The 25,495-nt window shown below is 37.3% G+C and overlaps 1 protein-coding gene across 1 annotated transcript in view; it reads left to right on the top strand.

Moving 5' to 3' along the window:
- The window catches only part of LOC124596265 (dynein axonemal heavy chain 7), a 1,038,560-nt gene that overhangs the window by 725,944 nt on the left and 287,121 nt on the right, over positions 1-25,495 (top strand). Inside the window, 1 exon segment of the mRNA XM_047135340.1 lies at positions 5,598-5,731. Within this exon segment, the coding sequence (XP_046991296.1) occupies positions 5,598-5,731 (134 nt within the window).

Genomic DNA, 25,495 nt, shown 5'->3' on the forward strand with positions numbered 1-25,495 from the left:
TGTATAAGTAGTGGGATGAAAAATAAAATGTCTGCTGAATTTTGTTACTATTTATCCAACATTGAAAATCTTCTGATGAAAATTAATGACAATAGAATGTGAAGAGTGATGCTGATGAAGAAGAGGATGCAGTCCAAACAGATAGTGATAAAAGAATCAGTTTACTTGAAAAGAAGGCAGGGAAAGATTCCAATTTAGAAACAGGAAATAAGAAGTGAAACACGATTGTCATCAAATTCAAAAGATCAATGTAAATTTTCTCTGTTAATTTCATGATGTCAAGGGTGTGCTTCAGTCATTTAGTGGCAGTGAAGGATGTCCAGTTACAAACTGGAATGGACTTTGAAGAGACAGTGTCTTTAATGGATTGGAGTGAACTGCAAATGATTATTGTCATAAAAAAATCAGTTTACAGTTTGGCTAAGCTTTTTATTTAGGGTGAGAAAGGCCTTACAGTATGGGCTGCACTGAAGAAAGCCTTACAGTAAGAATTCAATATGAAAACAAGTGCTGCGGTGATCACCATCTGTTGTCTTGATGAACAAACAAATGGAAAAGTCTCTTCAATATATTTTCTCATAGTGAAGGAAATTGTCAGCTGTGCTAATATTGAAAATGGCCCATTTATTTCAGTATGTGTTTGCCAAGATAGAAGGTGACTCAGTTACAAAACTTCTACTTTATGATGCTGCGAGAGTGATAGAGTTTAAAGAAAAAATGTGGTGTTTTGAAAGAGCTGTGAAGTCTTTATGGAACAGAAATAACAAAAGTTACCATAATGAAACTTTGAACTCCAGTAAGAAAGTTGCTAAAAATTCAAGTAACAGAAATACTGAAATACTAAAAGTGCAGCTTGGGATTCAAACAAAAAGCGTTACAGTTGTGGTGCAAGTGTCACAAGTCAAGTGACAGCAACCACAAGACCAAGGGAAAGAGATGGAAATGGAAATGCCATGTGGCTGGGGCCTCGCATCGGGTAGACCATTCGTCTGGTGCAAGTCTTTCGAGTTGACGCCATTTTGGTGACTTGCATGTCCATGGGGATGAAATGATGATAATAAGGACAATACAACACCCAGTCCCTGAGTGGAGAAATCGAACCCAGGCCATTAAGTATGACATCCCGTCGCACTGACCACTCAGCTACCAGGGACGGACAGGGAAAGAGATGCTTCAAGACCGATGAGTTTGGCCAAATCTCATCTGATGACACAAAGGTGAAGAATAATCAAAAGTTGACTATGAATGCAAACACTGTTTTAGAGTATTAAAAACTGTAAATTTGAAAACATACTAATAAGTAACTGAGAGGTGAAGGATCTGATTGACTGTGGCAGCCAATTTAATTTATTGCAACAGAATGTTTATGACATTGTAGATGCTCTAAGTTTCCAAGAAACAGATGTAGTCTTGACAGGATTTGGCTAAAACTTTGTCTCTCCACAAAGGTGTTTAACAGGCATTGTTCAGATTGATGATGTGAAAATTGAAACAGATATTTATGTGGTTTCTAGAGATAAAATGAATTTAGAAATAGTACTTGGAAACAATTTTCTAGATCAGACTGAAGTTTTAATAAACAAGGATGGAGTTACTTTTAGGAAATGAAAACAAGAATGTCATCTCATGTGTATCCATATTGGCAGACAAACCATAATTAGATACTGAAAGCTCTGTTAGTGATTAAAGTAGATATCAAAATCTCTGTTAGTGATGAAACAAAGGAACACATTGCAGATTTAGTGAGTAATTACACTCCAATGAAGACAAAGTCCACTGATGTTGGAATGAAGATTATTGTGAGAGAACAATAACTGATACATAGTAAATCCATAAGATACTCACCAGGAGAGAAAGAAATTTTTGACAACAAAGTCCAGAGTGGGCTTGATCAAGCAATATGGACTCAAGTTCATCTGAGTATTCTAGTCGGACTGTAGTTATAAAAAAGAATAATGGATATTATCATGTTTGTGTAGACTACAGAAAATTAAACACTATCACAGTGAAAGATCATTACCCAATACCCCTCTTAGTAGATCTTTTAGATAAACTACAAGACTCCTGTGTATTTGTGTCATTTGTGACACACTCAGGTCAATTTCATTTCAGGAAAGTCAGTTTGGCTTGTCAAATTCATCTATAGTGTTCCAGAATTTTATAAACACTGGTTCTTTGGCACTGGCTTGAGAGAACATCTTATTTATTTACGTGGATGATATTATAGTATTAACAAAAGGTGATGATGAGGCACTTTAGCACCTTGGTATATGGTAGTGTTGAAAACTGCAACAGAATATGACTTGTAAATAAATTTTTCAAAATGCCAGTTTTTGGAGAGAACTGTTGAGTTTCTTCAGTACGTTACGCAGTGTCTACAAAGTTGACCTTCTTCTAAGAAGACGTAGCTATTCAGTACTTTCAAGAACTGAAATCTGTTGGAGTAATGCAAAATTTCCTAGATCCAACAGGATACTTTAGGAAGTTTATCTCAATTTACTTTGCAACTGCCAACCCTCAGAGAGATTTATTGAAGAATAGTTGTGAATGTAAGTTTGAAGAAGAACAGAGATAAGCATTCAAGATGTACAGTGATATTTTTTCTTTGGATCCAGTATTAAAAATCTTCAGGCCAAAACACGAAACAGAACTAAACATGGGCACATACGAAGAATGTTTTGGAGCTGTACTAGTACACAAATCATCAGATGACCTCAAGTTCTGTTCAGCCTCATATATGAGTAAAAACAACACCTTAAGAGGAAAAATACAGCAATTACAAGCTAGATGTTTTAGCTATCATTAATGCCATAAGGTAATTTTGGGTGGATTTACTAGGAATATATTTTAAAACTGTAACTGACTTTGCTACATTCCAAAAGGCTATGGATAAGAAGGACTTGTCACCAAGAATAGCAAGATTGGGTTTAGTTGTGGAAGAGTATTCCTACCCGATCAGACTCCAGTCTGTGTCTAGAATGAAAAACGTAGATGCCTTAAGTCATTGTGTGAATGTTGTGTTTGGCTTTGTAGGTGGTTTAATAGCAAGAATCAGGAAAGCCCAAGAGAAGGATGATGACATGACAACAAGCAAGAGTACTCCGAAAGAACAGACTTATGAAAATGTTTTAATGAAAGGGAATTCTTTTCAAATTCTATGACAGAAGAGAGACTTTGGAGGTTCCATGCAGTATGCAATGTGAAATCATCAAGCTTGGGGATGAGAAAGGTCATTCTGCACTTAAGAAAACTGAGGAGGAAGTAAAACAAGACTATTGTGTACGAGATTTAACTGACAAGGTGAAAAGAGTGCTCTCGAATTGTGTGAAATGTTTAACTGTGAATAAGAAAGGAAGAATCCCTTCATCCCTTATTCAAAGCACATCATTCTTGATGTTTGCTTGCGCAGTTTATCCAAAACAATTTTAGGGACAGTTTATTAAATTTTTCTTTGCACTGAGGTGCTACTAGTTACACTAATTAGCTTTTTTTGATCACGTAAGTTCAGAGATGCACAATTTAAATTTTTAATTCATCAATCATTTTTAACTCATCAAAACTGCAACAGAATAAACTTAAAATGAAGCTCTTCTGTCATTACAGTATAAAGAAAGCAGTTTGTCAAGTGTTGAAAGTAGCTCTTATCATTGATCCAAGACAAGGAAATATCTATAAAAAAAAAGTTGTTTTGTATAATTTTATAATAAATTAAATCACTTTGTAATTCCAAAGCTCCACATTTGCTTCATTTCCTGTTATTTTGGTGCTGAGAGGCTATTTAGCTTTCCAAATTTATCCATCAGATAGGGACATAACCATAATCATCATCATCATCATCAGCCATTTGGTGTCCATTGCTACATAAAGCCATACTATAGACTTTTCCAAGCATTTTTTGTCTAGTCTTCATCTATGGATATCCATGCAGCTTTTGCACATCTTCTGATTTCCTGTATTCATCTTACAAATTCTTTTTGTTCTTTTCTTATATTTTAGAAACAGCAGAGAACTTCATTGCTCCATTTACTTGGGTAATGTTTCCAAACACATCTCCAGTTCATTTTTCTTTTTTCTTGTATGCCAGTCTGTTCCCTGGTCCATTTCTTTATTCTACTGTCTCTCCATTTTTGGCTCAGCAATATTCAGTTTTTGAATGGTTTCCACTTTAAAAGTGCTTATCACATTGTTATAAATCAATGCACACTGAGTATAAGGTTTTGTTTTCAGACACATCAGAAGCTTTAAGTTTACAACCTCTATTTACTTATTAAAATCACTGAAGGCATTTTTGCTCCTGTTAATTTCTTTTGCTATCCACCCAGTAATTATCTTCAACCTGATGTAAAAATACAAATGCATAATTTGGTTGTAAGACTTCAGTATCAAATTTTACAGTTTTTATTTTAATGTATACTTTGCATATTGTAAATGATTTTAGACTTGCTTTCAGATGTACTCTGTTAACTTTTTTTAATTAACTGTTCACACTCATCACATTATTGTAAGTCAGTGCACACTGGGTATAGATAGGCTTTTGTTTCAAACACATCAGAAGCTTAGTTTTAAAACCTCTAGTTACTTTTTAAAACCACTGCAGGCCATTTTACTACTGTGAATTTATTTTGGTATCCATCCAGTAATTAACTTCGACTGGCCTAAAAACAAAACCTCATCACTTGGTTTCCGGATTTCAGTGTCAGTTTTTACTCTTTTTCTTTTTGGTGTATACTTAAGATATTGAAAATTGAGTTTAGGCCTACTTTCAAATATGCTCTGTGAACTTTCTTCATTAACGTTTTACACTAATGTCCACTCAAGACTTGTAGTGCATTTTCATCTCCAAAACATCCACCATCTTCATTCATTCTGTACAAACCACTGTGAAGTGCATGGCAGAAGGTACTTCCCATCGTACCAGTAATTAGGGCTCCTTACGATTTTGTTCATGTATGGAGCATGGAAAGAATGACTGGTTGAACACTTCTCTGTGTGCTGTAAATAGTCTAATTGGATCATCATGATCCGTATGGAATTGATACGTATGGGGTTGTAGCATACTTCTCATTTCTTAACTTGAAGGTCAATCCTGAAACTTTGTAAATAGGTTTTTTTTTGGAATAGTATGCATTTTTCTTACATATTTTTTCAGCATTGTTGTGAGACACTCCTGTTGGTGAAACAAACGTATGACCATTCATCATATTTGCTATTGTTCCCAAATGTTTGAGCAGTATTCTACAAAGGATCAGATGAGTTTTTTGTAAGTAATTCCCTTTGCAGATTGATTGCATTTCCCTAGTACTTTATCAGTAAGCCAAAGTCTGATACCCATTTTACCTGTGACTGAACGTAACTGATTATTCCATTTCATATCCCTACAAACTGTTACACCCAGGTTTCTTTATGAGTTCACTGATTCCAGTTGCAACTTTTTGATATTGTATGCATAGGATGCTGTTTGTGTCTCGCAGTTACCAAAGAGTGGAATTTAAATAAGAATAAGAAATTTCAAGAGTAGGGTAAGATTTATGTTTTAATGACTCAAAAAATGAAAATAGAAAAGCACAGTGAAATTAAGATTCCATCTCTTTTTATAGGTGCTTCTTGAGAACATAGGTGAAGAAATAGATGCTGTGCTGGAGCCAGTGTTACTGAGACAGACATTTAAGCAAGGAGGTGCACTCTGCATAAAATTAGGTGATTCTGTTGTTGAATACTCAATGGATTTCAGGTAAGACAATTTTGTGAGGCCCAACCCCTTGATTTTCATTGGTTGGAGTTCAAAGTATTTCACACTGAGCATTATACATACCTTTTTTTTTCCTTCCATAGTAGAAGGACAAATGTAAGGATGTAGAGGTTTATCTCATGAGGGGTAAGATAGATACTGCCTACAGGAAAATTAAAGAGACCTTTGGAGAAAAGAGAACCACTTGCATGAATATCAAGAGCTCAGATGGAAACCCAGTTCTAAGCAAAGAAGGGAAAGCAGAAAGGTGGAAGGAGTATATAGAGGGTCTATACAGGGGCGATGTTCTTGAGGACAGTATTATGGAAATTGAAGAGGATGTAGATGAAATGGGAGATACGATACTGCTTGAAGAGTTTGACAGAGCACTGAAAGACCTAAGTCGAAACAAGGCCCCGAGAGCAACAACATTCCATTATAACTACTGACAGTCTGGCGAGAGCCAGTCCTGACAAAACTCTACTATCTGGGGAGCAAGATGTATGAGACAGGCGAAATTCCCTCAGACTTCAAGAAGAATATAATAATTCCAATCTCAAAGAAAGCAGATGTTGACAGATGTGAAAATTACCAAACTATCAGTTTAATAAGTCACAGCTGCAAAATACTAATGCAAATTCTTTACAGACAAATGGAAAAACTGATGGAAGCCGACCTCAGGGAAGATCGGTTTGGATTCCGTAGAAATGTTGGAACACGTGGGGCAATCCTGACCGTACGACTTATCTTAGAAGAAAGATTAAGGAAAGGCAAACTTACATTTCTAGCATTTGTAGACTTAGAGAAAACTTTTGACAATGTTGACTGGAATACTCTCTTTCAAATTCTGAAGGTGGCGGGGGTAAAATACAGGGAGCGAAGGGCTATTTACAATTTGTACCGAAAACAGATGGCAGTTATGAGAGTCGAGGGACATGAAAGAGTAGCAGTGGTTGGGAAGGGAGTGAGACAGGGTTGTAGCCTCTCCCCGATGCTATTCAATCTGTATATTGAGTAAGCAGTAAAGGAAACAAAAGAAAAGTTCAGAGTAGGAATTAAAATCCATGGAGAAAAAATAAAAACTTTGAGGTTCACCGATGACATTGTAATTCTGTCAGAGACAGCAAAGGACTTGTAAGAGCAGTTGAACGGAATGGACAGTGTCTCGAAAGGAGGGTATAACATGAACATCAACAAAAGCAAAACGAGGATAATGGAATGTAGTCGAATTAACTCGGGTGTTGCTGAGGGAATTAGATTAGGAAGTGAGTTACTTAAAGTAGTAAAGGAGTTTTGCTATTTGGGGAGCAAAATAACTAATGATGGTCAAAGTGGAGAGGATATAAAATGTAGACTGGCAATGACAAGGAAAGCGTTTCTGAAGAAGAAAAATTTGTTAACATCGAGTATTAATTTAAGTGTCAGGAAGTCGTTTCTGAAAGTATGTGTATGGAGTGTAGCCATGTATGGAAGTGAAACATGGATGATAAATAGTTTAGACAAGAAGAGAATAGAAACTTTCGAAATGTGGTGTTACAGAAGAATGCTGAAGATTAGATGGAAGATTAGATGGGTAGAGCACATAACTAATGAGGAGGTATTGAATAGAATTGGGAAGAAGAGGAGTTTGTGGCACAACTTGACTAGAAGAAGGGGTCGGTTGGTAGGACATGTTCTGAGGCATCAAGGGATCGCCAATTTAGTACTGGAGGGCAGCGTGGAGGGTAAAAATCATAGAGGGAGACCAAGAGATGAATACACTAAGCAGATTCAGAAGGATGTAAGCTCCATTAGGTACTGGTAGATGAAGACGCTTGCACAGGATAGAGTAGCATGGAGACCTGCATCAAACGAGTCTCAGGACTGAAGACCACAACAACAACAACAGTGGATTGTTAGTATATCTTTTGCAAGCAACTTCATGCCCACCACCAACTTCCTGACATTACCAAATTAATGATTCCTTGATGCTTCATGATGTTTCCTATCAACTGAACCCTTATTGTAATCAAATAGTGCCACATATTTCTTTTGTTCCCAGTTTGATTCAGTGCCTCTTAATAAGTTAGCCAATCTGCAATTCATATTTTTCTGTTCTCTTGTTATGTGAACAGTTTACTGTCCATGTTTCACATCTGTGCTGGTCTACACTCCACATACCCTTAGAAAATGCTCCCTGTCATTTAAATTTATATTTGATTTCAGAAAATTTCTCTTTTCCAGAAACTTAGTTCTTGCTATATCCAACGACATTTTATATTCTCTCTATTTTTGCCATTATCAGTTATTTTTCTGCACAAATAGCAAACTCATCTACTTCCTTTAGTTTGCCATTTTGTAATGTAATTTTTTCAGCAGTATTTGATTTAATTTGAATGTTTTCCATTACCTTTGTTTTATTTTTGTTGAGGTTCATATTATAACCTCTTCAAGACACTGTTCAAAGCATTCAATTGGTCTTTGAAGATCTTAGCCATCTCTGACAGGATTACATTCCCATCAACCCTCCTGCTATTTATGATACCATTTAGTATCAGTTTAGATGATGGACAAATAATTTTCCATGTACATACAACTTTCTTTCAATAACTAGTTTATCATCTTATAGTTCCTGACATAACTTGGTGAGAACAATACAAACAACAAAAAAACCTCTATGTGCAGTATACTGATTACTGGTACTTATAAATATATTGGTCCAAATTGAAGTGTCCTACTCCTCTGTGAAAGGAATTCCTTACTTCAGTAAAAAAATTTTTTTTTAAGAAACTCTTTCAGGACTCTTTTAATGCAGCCTCCACAAAGTTTTTTTTTTTTTTTTTAATTTGTTATAAAATTTGACCCCCATGTAATAGGGCTTGTTGTCTGCACCTCTTATGTTCTACATCTAGAGCTACATCTACATCTACATCTACACTTTGCAAATCACCATGAATCTCATGTCGGAGGGTTGTCCCATTGTGCTAGTTACTCGAGTTTCTTCCAATTCCATTCATTCATGGAGTGTGGGAAGAATGATTGAATGCCTCTGTGCATGCTGTAATTATTCTAATCTTGTCCTCAAGATCGATATGTGAGTGATATGTAGAGGGTTGTAATATGTTCCTGGAGTCATCATTTATAGCAAGTTCTTGAAACTTTTTTAGTAGATATTTTCAGAATAGTTTGTCTGTCTTTAAGAGTCTGCCAGTTCAGTTCTTTCAGCATCTCTGTGACACCCTCCCATGGATCAAACATACTTGTGACCCTTTGTGCTGCCCTTGTCTGTATATGTTCAATATCGTCAGTTAGTCCTTTATGGTACAGGCACTAGACACTTGAGCAATGTTCTACAACTGGTCACATGAATAATTTTAAGCAATGCCCTTTGTAGTCTGATTACACTTTCCTCTTATTCTACCAATAAACCGTAGTCTACCACCATCTTCACCCACAACTGAGCATATGTGATCATTCCAATTCATATTTGTATTTGTATGAGGTGGGCATTTCCAACAGTGACTCATTGATATTGTATTCATAGTATACTATGTTTTTTTTTTTGTTTTGCAAAGTGCATAGTTTTACATTTATCAACATTTATAGCAATTTGCCAATCTTTTCACCACTTTAAATCTAATTAAGATGCTATGCTGTTATAAATGGTTATCACATCTCTCCTAGTATTGTAAATATATTCATCTCTATTTAGACTATTGTGGTGCTTGTATTACAAAATTAATTCAACAGGTTCATAAACATATATTGATGGCAGCATTAGTAATTTCTTTTTGAACATCACTTTACAAGACTCATTATAACTTACCTTGCTCAGAATACGTACTGCATTTTTATGCGGGATGAATACCCTATTCACATGCATGATAGTGGAACACCCCCATATTTCAGTTCCATATGTGAGATGTGGGTACACTAAACCATAGTAGGTCATACTATTTTACTCATAATTCAGAATTTGTGACATTGTTCTCACAGTATTAATTGATTTTCATAATTTTTTACTTGAAAGAGATAGCGAACACCACATGATTCCCTAAAGAGGTGCCTGTCTGATATTACAACAAAGAAGACAATTTTATTATCCAATTTTATTTTATTACTGTCATCAGACATGTCATTCCATTGCTCTCCATTCGGTTGGTGGTGTATTTGAATGTCCATTAGACTTGATTTACTAAGGTTTAAACTTAAGCAATTATTTTGTAAATAATTTAAGCCAAGTAAGACATGAGAGTAATAACAGTTCAGGGCCAGATCAATCTCTCTGGGCCCCAGTTAACAACTGTTTTCTCATCCGCATAGTTCAGTACCTTGTTATTGTGCAATGTGGGTATACCATTAATCTCTATATAAAGACAGGTTGTTGTTCAAAACTGTGCAGTGTGGATAAACCATTAATCTCTATATAAAGACAGGCTGTTGTTCAACACTGTTATCAAAAATCTTGAAAAGACCTTTACCAATTAACTTAAACCTTTGACATATTACTGTAATGAGCATTCAGACAGACATAGGCTATATATCTTTTTAATATATTTAATACATAAATATAACATAAAGATGAAATGCTTTTATCAAAAGTCTCAAAAAATTCTTGACAGATTTACTTCAGATTTTTATGCATTACACTAATAATAAACATCTGGATGGACGTACATGTTTTAATATATGTAGTATATAAATGTACAGGGTGTCTGAAACAGTCTGAAAAGCTTGTAAGGGTGTTGCAGGGTAGGTTGTGCTGAGTAATAATTGTCAAGAAAAAAAATTTGAAATGTTGCATCATTTCAAAGTTAATTAGCATTGAAGTTAGGCATTGTGCATGCAAATTAAAGTGGCCTGCCAGAGATGGCGTTGCCAAACATGCCCTTCATTTGGTTTCCTAAAATTGAATAAGGGAGTGATACAAAATTCTGGCATGGGTTAGAAGTGAGGATCAGACCTGAGTCAAAGTCTGAGCAGTCTCATGTGCTGTCATCTACTTTGTGAGACAACTAACACTGTTTGCATGTGGTGGGTCACTTCAGTTTGTGGACACAACTGCATGATTGGCTAACTTCAGTTCTAATTGACTTGGAAATGGTGCAACATGTCGAATTTTTTTCTTAAAAATTATATCTCAGCACAACCTACCCTGCAGCCTCCTTACAGGCTTTTCAGTTTGTTATTGACCACCCTGTATACCTAATTCATATGTAATAGGGCTCTGTTGTTAACAAAAATCTGGAAAAAGTTATTGACCAATTTACTTCATATTTGTACACAACACTCTAATAAACATTCAGACATTATATGTTTTAAACAGCAATGTACAGGTTTTCTGTGAAAACTGAATGCAAAAAAGAAAATTCTGTGCTGTGTTGTGAAAATTGTGGTCTTATTTTCTTTCTCACAGTCAGTTTTAACTGCTATAACAGGACATTTAAATGATTAAACAAATGGTTTCTCCCATATATATTCATTCTTGTTACATGTGTTATTTACAAAAAATAAACAATGGAAAATCCAGGATGGATGAGGGAGAGGAGGTGATCTGGAGGAGGAAGTGATGGCCAAAGAGAGGGAGGAGGAGGAGGAGATGGTCAAAGAGAGGGAGAGGAGGAGATGGAAATAGAGAGGGGGCATAAGGAGATTAGGGCTTATATCCAACTCCTATACATATTTAGCAATCATGAAGTGTAGTTGGGTTTGCTGTTATGTAATATGAACAATAAAGAGAACAGAACTGATATTTCGGTCACACCACACTTTATTATAGATGAACTAGAGCTGTACTTTGTGCGTGTCTGCTGAACCTGATGTCTGTCTTATAGGTATGATTGTGAGAGACTTTTAGCTCTTCTTCGGATACCACAAATTTTCAATTTATCAAGTAACAGCTCATTAGATACTGTGTCAAATATATGTGACAGATCCAAGAACAATCCTGGAACCCTTTCTTTCTCATCTGATTTCATTAATGTTATAAGTACTAGATGGCATGTGGCAGTTGATGTTGAACAGCCATACCTAAAGTTGTTTTGGGTTCATATCATACCTTTTCATTGACAATAAAGTTTTCTAATCTAGTGCAATAGTTTTTTAATTGTTTACTAGGATTCAGACTTAAACTGTTGGTCAGTAGTTATTGACTTTGTCGGTATATCATTTTATGCAGTGGCTTGTCTACTGCAAATTTTTATTCATATGGAAACACACCTTCATTTAAACTTACATTCAACAGAACAGGAATGATTGAGTGTTTACATTTTTCTGTAATAATGGAGAAAATTTCATCTCACCCACTGGAGACCTTATTCTGCATTTTATTAATGATTGTTTCAATTTCAGTTTTATCTGTTTCATAAATATACACTGATTTTTATACATGATAAGAATTTCTACAATCATCAGAGTTCACACATCAGCTGTCTGAATTAATCAGTGTGCGATTTGTGCTTTTACCAGTGGGGGGGATGTCTTAGAGGGTTAGTATAACTATATATGTTACTAGCTTGGACTGTGGCATTACCCATGGTTAAACAGTTATTTATAAATAGATGTTAATGTCGAAACTCACTATTCACGCATATGCACTATCAGAAAAGCCATCCCTGGTTATATCGTTAAAAGTACATTATAGGTAAAGCTTATTTACTAAATCATCTACATTCAGGTATACGAGGGGAATTCAAAAAGTAAAGGCACATTTGTGAAAAGCTGTACTTATTCTGATGATAGAAAACTGATACATGCGTTATTTTTCTACGTGACCTCCCTGGACTTCAATGCAGTTTTCCTGACGTTTTACGGGTTTGTTAATTTCATCAGAAAATACGTTTATCGGTTGCCTCTGTAACCAATTTTGCACCGCAGCAATGACGTCTTCATCACTTTCAAATCTTCTTCCCTGTAGTGATTCTGTTAAGGGTCCAAACATGTGAAAATCTCTTGCAACCAGGTCTGGACTGTATGGTGGATGTTCAGCACATCGAATCTCAACTCCTTTACTGTGTCAGCTGTCCGTTTGGCAGAATGTGGACAAGCGTTATCTTGCTGCAGGAAAACACCTCTTCACAGTTTTCCATGACGTTTGGATATGATTGCAGGTTTTAGTTTCGTATGCAACACATCACATCCACCATACAATACAAACCTGGCTGTAAAGCCTCGTTTATGCTGGGGCAACGTCTTGCAACATTGTGGCATGCTACGGAAATGAGGCGTGCATCGTCTTGTCATTTAGTTCTAAATGTTTTGAAATGCTTACCCACTACATGACATTTTTTCAAAATTAATAAGCAAACATATTAATAGTAAGACTGTATTAAAAGTTTCAGTGTTTATTTATTTATTTATTTATTTACATGTCAAGTTCCGTAGGAACAAATTGAGGAGCAAATCTCCAAGGTCATGGAACGTGTCAGTACATGAACTTACAACATAAAAGTAATAACAGATAAAAATAAATGTTCATGAACCGGAAAGAAAATCAGTCCATAAGTTTAAGCAAACGCTATCAGCAATACAATGAGAATCAGCTTAATTTTTCAAGGAACTCCTCGACAGAATAGAAGGAGTGACCCATGAGGAAACCCTTCAGTTTCGATTTGAAAGCACGTGGATTACTGCTAAGATTTTTGAATTCGAGTGGCAGCTTATTAAAAATGGATGCAGCAGTATACTGCACACATTTTGCACAAGAGTTAAGGAAGTCTGATCCAAATGGAGGTTTGATTTCTGCTGAGTATTAACCGAGTGAAAGCCGCTTATTGTTGGAAATAAACTAATATTGGTAACAAGAAATGACAATAAGGAATATACATATTGAGAGGCCAATGTCAAAATACCCAGACTCGTGAACAGAGGTAGACAAGAGGTTCGTGAACTCACATCACTTATTGCCCGAACCGCCCGTTTCTAGAATGGGAAGAGTTACCCCAAAACATAATACCATACATACCATACGACATAAGTGAATGAAAATAAGTGCATGGGAAATAAACATCCCAGGTTGGGATGCATAAACTAAAACCAGAGGAGGGGATGGTCTGATGCAGGAGGGGGGGGGGATGAAATCCCCTCCATCCCCCCCTGCAAATCGCACACTGGAATTAATACAGTGGGGTCTATCACTCCTCAGTTGAATAGTACTAATGATAGACTTTGGTCTTTGGCTAAGTCATTTGCATCATTCCATATTGATTTGCATATGTTATTTGTTATTGTACAATTGCCTTAGTGTACACATGCAAGGCTAATTTATAGAATTTTCTACAAGATCTCTACCAGATGTCTCTGGGATATCTGTGTGTACTGCACGACAAACAATGTGATTCAGTTCAGATAAAGAGGAGGAAACAAAATGAAATTTGACTGGGTGAGAAAGTATGTGAGTTTATTTCAGTGATTACAATATTGAGCCAAACTTTCAAAGAACTCGGCAGTATGAGCTCACCTATCACATCACGTGTGATGCTATTTGGCATCTCAGTGTTAGATATATAATGAGATATATAATGACCACTGGTTGGTCAAAAGAAGAGATACAGTGTAAAGTGCTTATTGAACAAATTACATATTGCACTTAGATCTCTCACTATGTGGCCTCCATGTGTAATGCCACCTGCTTCAATTTGCACCTTGCTGCTAGCTTTATGATGTTTATTGATTAGTGTGCAGCATGCCTTACCTATGTTGGCTGAATGCTCTATTGCATAATTATTTATTTTGTTCCTTCATGTGTAAAAGTTCTGACTTAAAGGCTGTTTTGTGGCTTGATTGAACATTTCCTTTATATGGTCTTGCAGTAGCGTTCTCGCTTCCTGTGCACGGGGTCCCGGGTTCGATCCCTGGCAGGGTCTGGGATTTTCCCTGCCTCGAGATGACTGGGTGTTGTTGTGTTGTGTTCATCATCATCATTCATCCCCATTACAGTCAGACGAAGGCAATGGCAAACCACCTCCGCTATGACCTTGCCTAGTATGGCGGTGCAGGTCTCCCGCATCGTCCCCTACGCTCCTCAGAGTATGGGACCTCATCATCATCATACAGTCAAGATCATATATTTTGCAGTAACTTAATTAGACTAAGTGGAAGTTTCATTGAAGAATAAATATAATATGGCAGTTTATTGTTGCCCCTTTCTTTTTGAAAGGGCAATGTTAGTCAAAACACCTTATCACAGCCCTATAAAATTCATGTCATTTGCTTTCTGAACCCTTAGCTTGGTAAATAATGTCCTTTATCTCCTCTGCTGGCTTAGTTTTGAAGAATTTGCTTCTTCTTAATTATTTTAGCTGTTGTTGGAACAGCAGAGCTTAAATACTCTAACAACTGACTCTAGTGACCTAAGTAATGAAAATCAACACATCAGCAGTTAAAATTATCTTTTCCATTTATGTTGACCATTGCTGATATGTTTTACTGAGGCTTGAATCTGTCACCATAGTGTCAGAGCTTACTATATTTGCAGCATTACAAGATTTTAATGTATCTACCAGTTCCATACTGTTTGTTTGAGTTTGTGTCTGAATTAGGCCTCTAACTATACTAAGGTCAATGGGACTGCCTAAAGCCCTGTTAAGGCTGTCAAAATAGTGCAGTGCATGAGCATTTGTTGGGCAGTAAACTCCAATAACTTTATGTTTACCTGATCCACTTGAATGATCATTTATATGGACAACAACATCAACCTTTCAGTTGTTCCTTATTGAGTTTATTGTTCAAGAAATGAGATTCTTTTAAATGTTAGATGTTCACTAACAAATATTTCCACTTCACCCCCTTCACTTGCAATATCTATTTGCGAACATATAACGCTGTAATTTGGAATACTCAGTTTCACTAACTTTCAGTCCATGTTCCGTTATTACTAATAGTTGTTGTGAATGCTCATCCGTGGACAGTTGCAGCAAATTGAGCTTATTACTGCATATATCGAGTGCTCTGTGCTAAAGGGTATGATCTTTTCTTTTTTTACCTTTCATTTTGTATAAGTCATAACACTTTGGGATAAGGGACTCTGAATCAAGGAATTATTTCGAAGATCTTGCTCACTGCACTGCAAGGACAATATACACACTTCCAAACTTGTCTTTTCCATGTGAACAGAGTTCTTTAACATTCAGGGTGTTTAATTCAATGCTGTTATGTTCCTTCTTGCACCTAAGAAATTATAGTCTCGGATAGCATTTCCCAACCACAGTGTTGTGAAATGTCATTCATGTCAGGTGTGTCATGGGATTTTTAATGTCTTCTAGCAATCCAGAGATAAAATGTCAAGAACACAAAAAAATTATCACCAAATTGTTTCTTGGAGTAGCCAAGTCGTCAAGAAACCATGCATCATTATGCATGATTATATGCATAATTATAAAAAATGTACTAGTTGCATTTTACCTCTTTTCTTTTTTATATTTAGGAAAAAACACATACAGGGGTGCTACAAAAGATTGAAACTTAGTTTCATGTGCTGCGAAGGAAAATCATTGAGAAATGCAGGTCTGAGATGGTTAAGTCCTTGGCTCTAGGCAGTTCATCATGAACTCCCCCTTTCTGATTCACTAACTTGAGCTTCCTGTTTTTGTTTAAGTGAAGCCAATGCCTGGTATGTTCTTCACACTTCATTTCATTTGTATCCAGTAAACACATATTATTTAACTTTTTACAAAGTTTCTATAGCTCAGTTTTATAGCATTCAGTTTCTCTATTAACACATGAACACTAAGGGAGATCATGTCACACTGATACATTTGTTATGTTAACACATGTGTTGTACAGTTTTGGCAATATATTACAGTGTCATCCAAGTGCTGACTTTCTCCCATTTTTGTGAATGTCAGTGGTGCAGCCTGTACTTTGTGATTGTCTTATTTCTGATTGTTTGTTTCTAAAGTTAGGTTTTCATCTATGGCGCTTAACCTAGTTCCCTCCTGACTGAATCGCGTATCACCAAACTTATTCAATGAAGTGGTGTGTCATTTTCAGCACGTAGTTTATAGTGCAGTGTTTAGGGAAACCTGTGTGTGTGTGTGTGTGTGTGTGTGTGTGTGTGTGTGTGTCTTTTTCCCCGTGTGTTTGTGATTTTTCTGATTTCATTTCTGTCATGTAAATTTGGAGACCCTAATTCTCTCAGGTCTTTTTCCACCTGTTTGTACCAGTTCGGTCTTGTAGTTTTGTTCTATAAAACTGTATGGATTTTGTGTGTTAACCTGTTTGAGTTCATTCTTTCTAAATGCCCCATGAATTGGATTCTTCTCATGTCCATTGTGTCTGTTATTTTGGAGATATTTTTATATATTTCTGCATTGGGTTTTGGATAAAGCACATCATCTTCAGTTCTTGGTCCCAGGATTTTCCTCATTATTTTACGTTCTTTCACTTGTAATTGCCTGTTTAGTGTTCTGTGTTGAAGGTTTAGTGTCTCAGATGCGTAGCGAGCTTCTGTTTTAATTACTGTTGTGTAGTGTCGTATTTTGCCCACGAGAGACTCTTTTTGTTGTAATCGTTTTTTGTTAACTGAAACGCCGTCTCCATTTTCTGGACTCTTGATCTGACAGATTTCTTTTCATTACAATTTTCTGCAATCCATTCACCTAAATATTTAAATTTCATCATCTCCCTAATATCTGACATCAGAGATTCAGATGGAGAAGTTAACTGCTGAACAAGAAGAAACTGCAGCAAATTGGCTCATACAGGTGCATCCAGGGTAAATTGCAAGTGTTGTCCCATTTAGTATTGCTGATTCTGATTATTTTCCTGCCACTATGTTTCCTGATCCAATTGTAATATAGTGCCATTCAAACAAATGGTGGAAGGGAATGGAGCTGAAAACAGCAAAAAGAGGAGCCTCACCATCAGCATCTCAATTGTGAAAAGCCTCATTTCCTGCCCTGCCAGCACTGCATCCATTGAAAGTCTCCTCCTTTGCAGCCATTATTATTCTATGTTAATTTAAAGTTTATCAACATTGTAGGAAAAGACAGATTGCTACTTGCTGTGAAGAAGACACTTTGAGTTGCAGATAGGCACAATTAAAAGATACTTAAATAAAGATTTCAGCCACAGACTTCCTAAGTAAAAGAGAGACATGCACCATTAATACACACAATCAAGCACACCTCATGCACACATGACTGCAAACTGCAGCAGCTCAGATCAGAATGCAGCTGTCACATGGAACACAAGCAGTAATCTGGAGGGGGTAGGAAAGGGAAGCGATAGTAGTGTACAGGTGGTGGGAGAGACAAATGCTGTCTGGCAGGCTCTGCAGGTACTAGAATGCCAACATGCATAACGTCAGGTGATTAAAGGGCAGGGAGGTGGGGAAAAAAGGAGTGAAAAAAGAGATGATGGGGAAAGATGGGTGGGTACATTGGCAGAAGGCAGCAAATAAAAAGGGTGAAGATGAGAATGGGGCAGAGGTGGTAGTACAGAGGGAGTGGAAACTGTTGGATGGAGATTGTGGGGACAGTATGTTACTGTAGATTTTATCCTGCTTCATCTCTCATCTTCACGCACTTAAGCATTTTTTTTTTTTTTTTTCCACACCTGGTCGTGACCCGCAAACTTATGATATTCAACCTAACCCATCCACCCCTCCCCTTCTCTTCGCTTACTGTAACATGCATTAACTCTCATAGCTTATCATTTGTTTTCTCCCATGTTTCTGTACATTTTTACATATTTGTTCATATTTTTGCGTATCTGTAGTTGTGTCTGCTTGTGTTCACATATTTTTATGCATCATTCCTCTCATCCAGCTCCTCTCACAACCATCAACAGCTATTTTGCACATTTCTAAGTCATTCCTGTTTTCTTTATGCCATTCTTGCCACAATGGACTCATGCTCCACCTTTCTGCATCAGTTCAAAAAAGTGTCCCTTTCCCTGACTAAAACCCAATCACACATCTTATTTCTCAAATGCTAGATAAACCATGAACCCCCCCCCCCCCCCCCCCCCCAAATGGCATAGCCATAAAGATTCCTTTCTCTCAATCTCATCCCTCCTTTCGTTTTGCAGTGACATTCACCTTTTCAGATTCCTCCAGTAACTGGCCATCACAAACCTGGTACAGCCAAAACACATAACCACAACAATGGCATCCCACAACCACCTCTGCTTCCTCTGCAGAATACTACTACTCTGCAATCCCTAATCCATACATCACATCTCTGAAATTAAATCTCTTGCTCTCTAGTATCTGGAGGGACATACCTGACACTATTTCCATAAGTTATTCGACTTTCTGACATACTGCTTTTACCTTAGGGTGCCAATATGCAACCCCTATCCTACCCATAGTGTTTCTCCTTGTCCACCCGTCATAGCACTTAAACACTGCCTAACTGATCTTTTCAACTTGCCAAACTCCCTACCAACACTCAACCACCAAATCCAGAGCCCACACATTCCTGTAGCACTATTGTTAACCTTTCCACTAAAACCTTCACTCCACAGAAGTTTCAGTCCTATCCAAAAGCCTCACCTTTAGCCCTACACCCAAATTTAACCATGATGGACTTCTCATAGAGCTCCTCTCCTTCTCTCGATCCCTGCAATGAAAGCACTTCTGTGCTGCCAGTCCCTCCAACCAAAACCAACCTAACATTGAGCTCTGTGGCTTCCAGTTCATACCACCATCCAACTGTGTTCATCCCTACCCTCCCACCTAACCACCCATGGTCACCTTCCAGTAATTCCTTACCTCTGAGATAGTCTCACCATCCTTCGCTAGGTCCCTTCCTCAGAACACCAACCTTTCGGTAGATGATTGAATAGCCATACATTACATCAAAACAAATCCTGACCTAATAATCCTACCTGCAGACAATAGTTCCACCGCTGCTGTTATGAATCACAGTGACTACCTGACAGGAGGAGCAGATGAAAATTCTTTTGACACCTTTCTGAGAGACAATGTCCACTTCTTCCACATTAACAATGCGATTGTAGGCCATATGTGGCTTGAATTTGAAGAAATAGTATTGACAGCAATTGAGAAATTTATACCAAATAAATTAACAAACAATGGAGGTGATCCCCCTTTGTGCACAAAATGGGCCAGATCACTGTTGCAGAAACAATAAAAAAAGCATGCCAAATTTAAACAAATGCAAAATATCAAAGGTTGGTGATCATTTGCAGAAGCATTTTCCTCATATTCTACCAATAAACTGAAGTGTGCCACCTGCTTTACCTATGAATGAGTCTGTGTACTCAATCCATTTCATGTCCCTGCAAAGCGTAATACCCAGGTATTTGTTTGAGTTGAATGATTCCAACAGGAACTCATTGATAGACTGTAAGTCAAAAAAGAATAAAGCACAATGAAGGACTTATCCAAATGGGACAGAAATCACTAGATGGATGTACATGTATAGACAAACAAATGATTACAATTGCAGAAAAGTTAGATGGTTTATTCAAGAGAAAGAGCCTCACAAATTGACCATGTCAGTAATGTGTTGGTCCATCTCTGGCTTTATCCAAGCAGTTACTCAGCTTGGCATTGACTGATAGAGTTGTTGGATGTCCTGTTGAGGGATAATGTGCCAAATTTGTTCAATTGATGTATTAGGTTGTCAGAATCCTGATTTTGTTGGAGATCCATGACTGTGATCTTCCGAACATTGTCAATCGCAGAGAGATCCAGCAACATTGCTGACTAAGGCACAGTTTAGCAAGCATGAAGACAAGCTGCAGAAACTCTTGCCGTGTAAGTGAGCATCATTTTGATGAAATGAAAGCTTAGAATGGCATGCTATGAAGAGCAACAAAACGGGGCATAGAACATCACTGATGTACCACTGTACTATAAGGATGCTGCAGAATACAACCAAAGATGTCCTCTGTGAGAAGAAATGTCACCCCAGAACACCACTCCTAATTGTCAGACTGTATACGGGGTGTCAATCAGGTTGGTATTACACTACTGTCCAAGGTGTCTCCAGACACATCTTCAATCTGCAATCTCATTGACTGGAGCAGTATTATCTTCAAACTGGGCCCAAATGACGAGCAAAAATGTGTCGGGAGATGCTAGTGTGATACCAACATGACTGTTACTCACTATATGCCCCAACAACCAGGAATAGTGGTCTGTGGTGCTATTCGTTTCCAAAGCACTACTTCTTGGACTCTCATCTGTGGCACCTTTACAGCACAGTGGTATGTGACGATATCCTGTGCTTCGTTTTGTTGCCATTCATGGCAAGCCAACCTGGTCTTTAATTTCAGCAAGATAATGCCTGTCCTTGTACAGTAAGAGTCTCTACTGGTTGTCTTCATGCTTGCCAAACCCTACCATGGCCAGGCAAGGTCACCCAATGTCTCCACTGTTTTGAGCATTGTGGTCAGGGTTCTCCAACCACCTTGGGATTTTGATGATCTAATGTGCTAAGTGGGCAGAGTTTGTGATGATATCCCAGAGGAATACATCCAAAAACTCTTATCAATCCATGCCATGCTTGTGAAAAAGACAGAAGGGACAAGTTTACATAACAAACAAATAGAATAATCGAATAATAATAACAATGTTTGTACTAATGTACACTCTGATGATCAGCAGTTAACATAAATGAATAAACAAAAGCATGTGTGTTAGTTTTTTTACATGTGGTACATTTAATGTGGTAGTGCATATAACAATATGGGCATGTCAGTCTGCTACATCAGACTGTGCCAGTCTTCTTCTTATATCCTCCTTTTTCATCTGTCATACATTCTTTTGCTTCCAAGGCAGCAGCATTCCTTCACTGAGTTTACTGTGTGGTCCCCAGTTTTGCTGCTAAATTTGCTCTTAATCTCATTTTTGCTACAACTCAATACTTTCATCATTTATTCCATATTATGTGCTCTGTAGATGATTCAAGGGATCTTAAGAAACTGTTGTTTTTGCTCATGACACAAATATATTGTTAAAGAGTCTGAACACATCCGTACCATCAACAATCAGGAGAATAACTGAAGGTTATTACATCAAGTTCACAGCAAACAGCTTAACCTTTAATCTTACAAAAAGTCATACTCTAAAATTCCAAGCGAAATTGTCTTATAGGTACCAGAAGAAGAGAGCAAAAAACTCCAAATGCTGAGTCTCCATGTGCTATATTCCAAGGCATCCCAATGGGCAATAAACTGAGATGGCACCAGTATATGTATAAGTAAACAAAAGAGCTCAGGCAATGTAGCTAAGGACAAAAAAGAATTTAGTCTGTAGAAGATTACTAAAAGAGTACGAGTATTATGTAGAGTTGATAATCAAATGGCCAAAAATTATGTATGCAAGCGGAGCTCTCACATGCAGGTGGTTGTTGGTTGCCTGGCTGCACATCTCTCCCACTTGCGTGCCATGCTGTCTGAACAGGAAGATGGGGAAACTGCAAATGCGCCACATTAATCAGCAAAGCAGTTATGCAAGTATCATTGAGTGGGTTGCATGCTGCTTGGTTTCGTATGTAAGTTTATCAACCGCATAGATCACAAATAAAACAAATTTTCAGCATTATTTAATAATTTTTGGTGAGCTGGCGATCAATTTCAAAGATATTCAGCACATAAGTTGCAATGCAGTTGCGACTTATTTAGCTTCATAATCAAAACAAGCTTTTGATGCACTTATGTTCATTGAAGCATTGTATCATGTTTGTAACCTTATAATGTAACATTGGTTACACTTCCTGAAGTGAACAATATTAGACTCCTGGACAATTTTAACATAAAGGAATTTCTCTTTTAAATGGGAATTACATTGCAGATTGATCCATTTCATCTGTACATACGATGGAGCACTTTAAACTGAAATCGCAATTGGCTTTGGATACAGCTAAAAAAATGGGTGTAAGATTGACAGCTTCCTCCAAATGTTTATAAAACTGTTTATGTAATTCTTTGAATGTCACAATGAATTCTTCAAAATTTGTGGTTTGCTTAATGCCACTGAGCTTATAGAGTATGGCAGTGGACTTGCTGCCCTTCTTCTTCTTCTTTTTAAATGGGATATCCCTTCCATAATGCAACTTTCTTTTTAAATGCATCCCTATCGAATCAGGTATAAGTTGTTTCTCACCTTGCACTGTCTTACTGTGGGTAGTGCGCAATCCACGCCAGATATTCTGATTGTTGTTCCTGTATTCCCTTTTTCTTCTCAAATTCAACAATAGTGGGTCTTAAATAAAAAAAAAAAAAAGATTCCAGGCATGCTACTTGACTTTACCAATGTATTTTACACAAATGTATAACATCTATTCATGTTGTTCAGTTCCATCCAAAACAGTTGAAACTGATGGTGTAGTAATGCATGTGACTTCAGACAATTTATTATTCATGTTATCAATTTTATCAAGTTCTCTATGTTGGAAAATTATCACTGGATGCTGCTTGATGTACAGAACAGGCAACCCTGCACAAATTGTCTGTTGATCATTGTGCATTGTCAGCTAAATCCTTAAATTCTTTCTGCATCTTGTTGTAATGCAATTCCATAGCAAAAATGAATTGTGTAGTGGTCATAGTAGAGTTTTGCTTTTTTATTGTCAACTAAACTTTCAAATTCTTTCTGGCTGAAGTTGTAATGCCATACCATGGCAAATTGGTTGTACTGTCGATTATGTGACTTTATCATAGATATTGAGAGTTCTATTCCTCTGTGATTCAATTTCATTTTTAAAGGCTTGTGATGACAGATTGCTAGACTGCTCCTTTTTATGCCAACAGCCTCCAGACCTGTAAACTTGCTTCATACCATGAAGGGTAGAGAGAGCAGATACCATGATTATACTGAATTCAAGGAAGTTATGCCAAATGGAAATTCTTCACTAAATGGGAGAAGAAACAGCATCATATCGCACTGGTAAATGAATTATCATGCTGTACCAAGTGGTTCTGAGAAGAACTGAATGAAAGCAAGATGTACTGAGCAGCAGTGAGGGAGACTGAACTTCAGACCACATGCAGGGGCAGCCCATTGTGCTCAAGTGCAGTATGGGATACTTGGCAGACCCTGATCTAACCAAAGCCTCTACAGAACTTTAGAGATTTTTACACTAATGTGCCAGTATCTGGGTTAACGACAGTTTTGGTCAATAAAATGAATGAATTTAGAAGGAACCATGATACTCAAAAGCACAATACTAACTATAAATGTAATTTCCATACGGACCCTGCTTCTCTGTCTCGGATTCATAACGGACTTTTACATTCTGTTGCACAAGTGTTTAAATTGTTGTTGGTAAAAAATTTAAATCTAGGGATGTTTAAAAACATAGTAGAAGAATACCATCTCTTCTACAATTTATTATATATGTTAATACATGGCTGTACATTCGACTTAGCTCTGATGTTAATGTTAAACCAATCTCAACATTGCCAGCATATTAACAGCTATGTAAAGTTATACACTGTAGTAAACACTTTCAGTGAAGTATTAGATAAAAAGAGTGCTGACTAGTTTAAGAGAAGGTACAACAGCTGTTATCCATGGAACTGTTTTCCTCCTAATATACATATAGCTTATGTACACTGAGGAGACAAAAGTCATGGGATAGTGAGAGGCATGTATAAAGATAATGGTAGTATTGTGTACACAAGGTATACAAGGGCAGTGCATTGGAGGAGCTGTCATTTGTACTCAGGTAATTCATGTGAAATGCTTTCCAATGTGATTCAGCTGCATGATGGAAATTAATAGACTTTGAACATGGAGCTGTGGTTGGAGTTAGATGCATGGGACACTTCATTTTGGAAATTGTTTTGGAATTCAATAGTCTAAGATTCACAGCCTCAAAAGTGTGCTGAAAATACCAAATTTCAGGCATTACTACTCACCATGGACAATGCACTGGGCAATGGCCTTCACACAATCACCAAGAGCATTGACGTTTGCATGGAGTTGTCAGTGCTAACAGACAAATGACACTGGCTCAAATAACCATGAAAAAATGAACGTGTGATATATGATGAATGTATCTGTTAGGATAGTGTGGTGAAATTTGGCATGAATGGGCAGTGGCAGCAGACAATCAATATGAGTACCTTTGCGAACAGCATGATGTCATCTGCAGCATCTCTCCTGGGCTTGTGACCATAATGGTTGGACCCTAGAATACTGTAAAACTGTGGCCTGGTCAGGTGAGTCCAGATTTCATCTGGTAAGAGCTGATGGCAGAGTTCGAGTGTGGTGTAAACCCCATGAAGCCGTGGACCCATGTTGTCAATAAGGCACTGTGCAAGCTTGTGGTGGCTCCATAATGGTGTGTGCTGTGTTAACATAGAATGGACTGGGCCCTCTCATCCAACTGAACCAATTATTGACTGGAAATGGCTATGTTTGGTTAGTTGGAGACCATTTGTAGCCTTTCATGGAGCTCATGTTCACAAATAACGAATGTAATTTTTATGGACGATAATGAGCCATGTCACCGGGCTGCAATTGCCCATAACTGGCTTGAAGAACATTGTAGACAGTTCGAGCGAATGATTTGGTGATCCACACTGCCTGACATGAATTGCATCAGACATTTAAGGGACATAATCAAGAGATCAGTTCACGCACAAAATCCTGCACTGGCAGCCCTTTCACAATTGCGGACTGCTGTAGAGGCAACATGATTCAATATTTATGCAGGAGATAATGACTTGTTGAACCCATGCCATGTGAAGTTGCTGCACTACACCAGGCAAAAGAAGGTCTGAAACAATATTAGAAGGTATCCCATGACTTGTCACCACAGTGTATGTGAAATATACGATAATTAATTCCCATTATTATCAATGTGACTA

Source organism: Schistocerca americana, chromosome 2 (genome assembly GCF_021461395.2).
Source record: "Schistocerca americana isolate TAMUIC-IGC-003095 chromosome 2, iqSchAmer2.1, whole genome shotgun sequence".
NCBI classification, from domain to species: Eukaryota; Metazoa; Arthropoda; class Insecta; order Orthoptera; family Acrididae; genus Schistocerca; species Schistocerca americana.